This window comes from Trachemys scripta, chromosome 1 (assembly GCF_013100865.1).
Source record: "Trachemys scripta elegans isolate TJP31775 chromosome 1, CAS_Tse_1.0, whole genome shotgun sequence".
In the NCBI taxonomy this organism is placed as follows: domain Eukaryota; kingdom Metazoa; phylum Chordata; order Testudines; family Emydidae; genus Trachemys; species Trachemys scripta.
Window position 1 is genome coordinate 128,797,714 of NC_048298.1, and position 7,808 is coordinate 128,805,521.

Consider the following 7,808-nt stretch of genomic DNA (forward strand, 5'->3'; position numbering starts at 1 on the left):
AAAGTCTGTGAGACAGTAGAAAGAGCAAAAATCCTCCGATGGCTAATAGGGACATTGTGGGAAGCAATGGTGTGGCACGTCCAAAAAGCACTGCTGGTGATGGGGACTCTGCTCAGTGTTATCTTCTACTCACCTGTTCGTCTGTGGCAGGCGAGATATAATTGTCTTAAAGCTATGCTCTGGGCCTCCTTTTGCCAAATTGCTCTTCTCTTTGTGCCCTGATCTCCTCCATTTCTCTATGTTGCTAGCAAATAACTCTCTAGCACAATACAGAACTATTACATGCTTTTAGATTGTCCTCCAAGTGTCTGTGAAGCATTCCTTCTCCCCTCCTCCATCCCCCCAATTTTTGTTGCCCAAGGTGGCTATACATTATTATTTTAGGTAGTCTCTCATCAATCATTCCTGTGACATGGCCATCTCACTTCAGTGGTGTCTCTGGTATCTTGGTGTTGATTCCAGTTACTTGGACTTGCTCACAGCTTCATTGTCTGGTGTATGACTGTTAATTTACCTAGAAGATTGTCCACTGGCAGCAATGATGAAATGCACTGCTTGGGTTTACATGGCCTTGATAGGGCTGCAAAACAAAGAGCAGAGCAAAATCATAGCAGATATAATTCTAGTTCATTGTCTGGAGCTGCATGTCAGGTACATTCCAATTCTTCCCTCTGAGCAGAAAGTGTCTCCTGTACTGAAAACAAGAAACCCAAATTAAAAGTCTGACTCTCTACCAGACTAATCTGATGTTGGTTCAGTGAGAAACAAATGATAACATTTTTCTTCCTTTAATTATCAGGAAAATACTATGGGAAGATATTAGCAAGTTTGCTGGTCATTTCTGAATATCACCCGCCTCAGTGAAATCTTATCAAAGTCACAGCTTTGGCTAGAACACTAACTGTGATAAAACATAGGATATCTAACTCCAAACCCAGGAGACATGCTACAAACAGTGTCCCTTTTACTAGAAAAAAAACTGTTTCTTTTTCTGGCAAATACGTTGGGAACAAGCTGACCTCTCTTATTCTTAGATTTCTGTGACCTCTGGAGATAAATGTAGTTGCAATAAGATTGAATTTTGCTCCTTACGGACATTACCAGAGATTAAGGTATCTTAAAAATAACCATAACAAGTTAGAAAATTCTCCCACTGAACATCCAGAATAAATTCTCCGAATATTTTGAGCAGCATTTTATGCAATGCTGTGAACTCTTTGGCACGACTTCCAAATAAACATTGCTGTGATGCTAATCAGTTGCATATCATTGGTTGTAATGATTTTTCAGAGCAGAAGGACATTTGTGTAGCTATTGCTAAAGGCAAATTAAAAGCAAACTGTGTTAAGTTATATGTCATTTTTATTGCCCTAGTCCTTTTAACCTTTATAATCTCACGCAATAATGGAGTACATGAAAACATGCTGGTCACATACGCACATTCAGAAGAGAAAGAAGGCAGATACAAATCTTTAAAGGGAGTTTTTTTTAGCATAAACCTGTTTCCTTTTGCACTGGACCTGTGAAGCTTTTTTTTTTTTTTGAATGAGCTGTTTCCCTAGTGACCTGGTATCCGTATCATCTGGACTCACAGATCTGTATGATTTCCATTTTTTCCAATTATTCCCATATTCACCTGCTTTATGATCCACAGTTTCAAAACACTGATGAGAGCCATCACTATCTCACAACTGGTCACTCATTTCTTCCTTATTTTTTCTTATCAAAGACCAATTTAAAATAAAAATAGAATAGCACATCCAGTTTTGAAATGACTGCCTAGGAAGGAGTACTGAGGAAAGGAATCTGGGGTCATAGTGGATCACAAACTAAATATGAGTTAACAGTATAAAACTATTGCAAAAAAAGGATACATCATCCTGGGATGTATTAGCAGGGGTGTTGTAAGCAAGAAGTAATTCTTCCGCTCTACTCAGCACTAATTAGGCCTCAACTGGAGTATTGTGTCCAGTTCTGGGTGCCACATTTCAGGAAAGATATGGACAAATTGGAGAAAGTCCAGAGGAGAGCAACAAAACTAATGAAAGGACTAGAAAGCATGACCTATGAGGAAACATTGAAAAAATTGGGTTTGTTTAGTCTGGAAAAGAGAAGTCCAAGAGGGGACATGATAACGGTTTTCAAGTACATAAAAGATTGTTACAAGGAGGAGGGAAGTAAATTGTTGCTGTTAACCTCTGAGGATAAGAAAAGAAGCAGTGGGCTTAAATTGCAGCAATGGCAGTTTAGGTTGGACATTAGGAAAAGCTTCCTAACTGTCAAGGTAATTAAGCACTGTAATAATTGCCTAGAGAGATTGTGGAATCTATATCATTGGAGATTTTTAACAGCAAATACCTGTCAGGGATGGTCTAGATAAGATGGACCTGTTGCGGTCCTTTCCTATGACTCTATGATTACATTTAAGCCCACTACATTTTAGCCCACTGATATATTTGTACAAGGCCCTTTTTTATTTCTCTTAACCGCTATGTCTAACATTGATTCAGCTTCCTTTTTTACTCCGTCATTCTCTTCCAGCCTTAACTGACCCTTTGTATCTGTGTTTACTTTCCTCCAGGCTTCTCTGTTTCCAATACACATTCCTTTTTGCCTTCAGATTTTTGAGGCAGTCTGTTATAAAGCCACACCGGCCACTTCTTGTTCCTTTAAGACTGAAAGGGATTATTTAGGGTACGTCTACACTACCCACCGGATCGGCGGGTAGTGATCGATCTATCTGGGATTGATTTATCATGTCTAGTGTAGACATGATAAATCAATCCCCGATTGCTCTGCCATCGACTCCTATACTCCACCGCGGTGAGAGGCAGAAGTGGAGTTGAGGGGGGAACGGCGGCAGTTGATCCCACGTCGTGAGGATGCGAGGTAAGTCGACCTAAGATACGTCGACTTCAGCTACGCTATACTCATAGGTCGACTCCCCCCCCAGTGTAGACCAGGCCTCAGGTGTTTATATCCTTCAGCAGTTTGTGGATAGTTATAATGTCCAACCTTGGTTGTTACATACCATAATTGAGCAATATATATTCAGTGCTTTAATATTTTCTGGTAAGTCAGTCTCTACAGGCCCCTGATCATTTTTGCTTTTCTCTGAATTGCATTCAATTTGTCAATAGTCTTTTTTCATCCTGAGGTCCCCCATGTAGTATTCCAGGTGTGGTTTTTAATCTGAGCTGTTTACAGAAGAACTATTACCTCCTAGCTCCATCATGCCCTTGCTTATGCAGCTGCAAATTACACTGTCCTTTTCTGCTGCCATGTCACGTTGCAAATGTGTGCTAACTTGCTGTTCTCTGTCAGCCTTAGGCTCTTCCCACTGTATCTGCTTTCAAAGGGTGTCCCTCCAAGATCTGTATCTCATCTTCTCTTTAACTGTTTTGTTTTATTTATGCTACTTTGCAGTTTTCCAAAATTATTTTTATTTCCTGCCTTAATTTCTTACCACTCTTTGTCTGATATCTGTCCTTTTTTATGTTCACAAAACATTCCAGTTTAGTAGCATCTGCAAGTTTTATTAACATCTTGTTTACTTCCTCTTCCAAAATATTAATGATAGTTATAAATAAAACAGGTTCGAACACCAATCTTTGCACAAGCCACTAATTGCTTTCTTTGATCTTAATACACTGCAGTATATCTTTATTCATTATATATTTGCAGCACGTCAGACCCTCTGCACTGAGGTGAGTTTAAGACTAGAACAGGTCTATATTTTATTTTCCAAAAGGAAATCCAACCACACTAGAAGATTTTCACCATTAGGGCCACGTTCCAATCTTGGTTACAGCTGTGTAAAACCAGAGTAACCCTGTTGGATTCGATAGAGGTATTCCAGGTCTACAATGGTGACTGAGATCGGATCCTGGAGTTGTAACTAATAGTGTGGAATGAAGTACCTAATGCTCGGGGGATTTAATTCTCTAGAGTTAAGCTGCTGCAAAGTTGTTTTATCAAAGCAATTAGTGTAATCTGTAGGTGGCAATTGCTGGAAAGTGTGCGCTAACCAAGCTATCTTCACTGGCAGGTACAAGGATTACAGAGAACCACCTTGGTCCCCAAATCCATATGAATTTTCTAAGCAGTACTGGTCAGTTTTATCTGCTCGCTTGGCTTTTGTTATTCTATTTCAGGTAAGTCTTTTGAGTTTACCATATTACAATTTCACGCACAAAAGCACCTCTGATAAGCTAATGTATGTGTATGGTGCATGCAGTTCATCTTGCCTGTACACTACAGGCACTGGCACCACCAGTACCGCTACACATGCGCATCCATAATATTTGAGATTCAGGATTCTAATCTGTGGACAGCGCTAGTATCCACCTCACAAAAACCTCCTTCTTAGCAGAGAAACTGAGGATGGAATGAGCATGGAGATTTGTTGGACCTAAACGTGGTCTTTTCAGGTCACGGATGAAGCACAATGGAGGGACAATGTGCGGTGGATGCTTGTATTGCTACTACCCATGCAATACTTGCTCTTGGGATAGAGAGCTTTGGTTTCTACCAGCTAAGCCGCTTGGTGCTCAGTACCTTTGAACATGTGCGTGGAATAAGCCTGCAGGGCCACTTGAGCCCCAATTCAGCAAAACACTTAAGCATGTGCTTAAGTCTATCCTTATATTTAGGACAACACTTAAATATGCATTTAACTCATCCATTCTGTTCAGTGGGAGTTAAGTACATGCATAAGTGATTTCTTGAACTGGGACATTTTCCTGAATCAGAACCTTATTTAGGTTCCTAATTTCAGACAGAGCTTAAACATGACATGTTTGAATGGTAATATGCCACTGGGTTGATGGGACATTTCTAAGTATTCCGTAACTGAGGTTTGATTCTGTTACAGCCTGTTTGAGTATTACAGACCCTTCCAGCCTAGCTAGCATCGTATGCTCTATTGCTCTTTCTTTTGCAGAACCTGGTCATGTTCCTCAGCGCGCTGGTTGACTGGATGATTCCTGACATTCCCAAGGACATCAGCGAACAAATCAAAAAGGAGAAGAGTATGCTTGTTGATTTCTTCCTGAAGGAAGAGCATGAGAAGCTGAAACTGATCGAAAGCTTTATCATGCGTGACAAGCACCGAAACAAAGGCGAGACAAAGGGCCGAAGGAACCGAGCGGCAAGCTTCTGCCAGTTTAGCCGGAGTCAGCGAGGCAGCTTTACATCCTTTAGCTCACAGCACACAGAAGTATGACTCCTTAGGGGGAGGAAATGTACCATGGAACATGTGCAATACCTGTATATTTACTGTGTGATGTGATCCTGAAACTGGAGTGAGGGAGGGAGGCACTGTTAGGCAGGGAGAGTGGAGGAGGGAGTCTGTCACTTCTCAAGAAACTTCAGGTGTTAGTTTCTCTATAACATTTTATACGCTATCCGGGCTGCAGCGCTTTCAGCGTTATTCAATGCAAATTAAAGAGCCAGGTTATGGATGTGGCTGGCCCTTGCACAGAAGCATGGGAAATGGGGAGGGCAGAGTACAGCGTCTAGCACAATAGAGTTCTGGTCCATGGCAGGAACTCCTCGGGCTACCATAATATCAGTAATCAGGAGCCCTCCCCACTCTTGCATTCTCGGTGCCAAGACCAGCCACAATCCCAATCCCTGCATTCTCCTGAGTGCAAGGATTGCTACCTGCTAACATGCCCCTAGGGCAATATATACTCCAAAGAGTCTTGGGCAATAGACCCTACCACACATGTTTCAGCAGAGCTGGCCAGCCACAGAGGGGGCTGAACTTTGCATCCTCTCAAAGGATGTAGCAATAAACACATTCTCTCTGCACACCCGGAGGCTCTAGGAATCATTGTGCCTTCGTGATGCACAATGCCTCTTGGTGCTCTTACTGCAGTGGGGCTCACCACAGCACCCCCGATGCAGAGCTATGGTTAAAGGCGCAAAATAGCAGGAAGAGAAAAAAATTAAGATTACTGAGCACTTTGGCCTACAGTTGTTGGCTTAGCAGGAGCCTGAATAATAAGCAGAGACAGCTCACAACATAAGCATCTGAAAGAAGTAAAGATGATAGAACTAGCTAAGCACATCGCTGTTTGTTGTTCTGAGCAAAATACTCTGGGCCTAATTCACCTCTCACTTAAACTGGGACTTCAACTCCAACTGGTGTCGATCTGAAGTAACTCTGTTGATATCAACACTGGTGTAAAACTGGTATAAGTGAAAGTAGAATGAAGCCTTGTAACTCGTGACAATATCTTCATGTATGTTGCTCCGGAAATAACAAAAAGTTGCTGTTGTGTATTTACTGTAAATCACGATGTTGTTATGCATAACTGTATTCTACTGAGAGAGGAAAAACAGGTTCACTAATTAGGTTTTTATCTAAATGCACCTAATGAATAATTTTATTCTGTTATGGATTAAGAATAAAACTTTCTTAAAAAATTTATTGCTTTTAATAGACCTTCTGAATCTATCTCAACTCAAAGCACATGTAGAGGAATCTCTCCTAACATATACTGCTGCACAGAATGCTTTGGAAACAAAGAAAGATCGTGCTCTTTCAGATGGGGCAACTTAGAAATTTCTATGATCTGACTGGATTTTTTGTTTAAATCTCCAAGATAATTTCATATATAGTCCTGGAGTCTTTGAATTTCACCTGTCCATCAGGAAGGAAAAATTGCTTTTTAAAAAATGACTCATTGTAACACAATGATATTCACTCAGCCCGACAGGTATGCATTTTAAGGTTGCAGGAATGTGCAGTATTATAGCATCTGACCTCATCCTTACTTGAAAATCTCTTCACACAATGTCGTGAATATAAACTACTGGCTATGTCTATCTGCTGTTTCCAGTTTACTGAGATAAGCAGGCAAGCTACAGGAAAAGATCATTTTGATTTAAAATAATCTACCCCCATCAACATAGTGTCTGAACCCCTTAAAATCTTTAACACATTTATTGTCATAAAACCCCTGTGAGGGAAGTGCTGTTATCCTGATTTTACAGGTGGGAACTTAGGCACAAAGAGACTTGCCCAGTGTCACCCAGGAAATCTGTAACAGTTGGGACTTGAAGCTTGGTCTCCTCACTCTTAAACTATCAGCAGAACTGCTGGACCATCCTTCGTCACGAATTAATATTGCATTATTTCACTTTCCAGAACTCTAGGATTCCAAGAAGACCTACCAAGGCTTCACATTTGACAATAATATAAATGTCCACTGTTTACCGTTATTTGTACTATGTGGTATTTTGATAGTAGCTTTATGGGTTTGGAGTATTACACCTGGGATTTACATCTGTGGCTGATTGAAACGCAATTAATTTTTATCACATTGTTAGGCCTCCATTAGGAAGAAACTGGATTTGCCATACAGTGTGAATATAGGCCAATTGAATATGTTGGGGCTAATGTTGCTTATTTAGATATTTGGTAGTGTGTATGCAGAAATGGGTTTAAAAGGGGATTTATAGGTCATGTGACACCAATTCCGTCAATCAATAGCTGGATTAAATCCATTCATCTGACCAATATCACTATTATTTTATAAATATTCATCAGAGGCTTAAGCTGCCAGACTGTGCTCCATGCTGCCTGAAGAAACTGTAAAGAAGGGAATCTCACTGTTTTACAGTAAATAAACCTGTTCTCCAGAATATACCATAAATTCAAAATCTCCCCTTAAAAGGACACTGTTACAGTTTTGCAGTAATTAAAGTTTAACAGTTCAGGTTAGGTAATGGCTTTAAGTACAATTCCTCTTTTCAAATGCTTATAATTTATGGGGAAAAGAGGGGGCGGGGAATCTTTG

General features: G+C 40.5%; 1 protein-coding gene across 1 annotated transcript in view; it reads left to right on the plus strand.

Annotated features, from left to right (window-relative positions):
• ANO2 (anoctamin 2) overlaps nt 1-6,400 on the plus strand; it is a 297,002-nt gene extending 290,602 nt beyond the window's left edge. The window contains 2 exon segments of the mRNA XM_034784822.1: nt 4,049-4,154; nt 4,943-6,400. Of these exon segments, the coding sequence (XP_034640713.1) occupies nt 4,049-4,154; nt 4,943-5,224 (388 nt within the window). The 3' untranslated portion in view covers nt 5,225-6,400.
• The last annotated feature ends 1,408 nt before the right edge of the window (nt 6,401-7,808 follow it).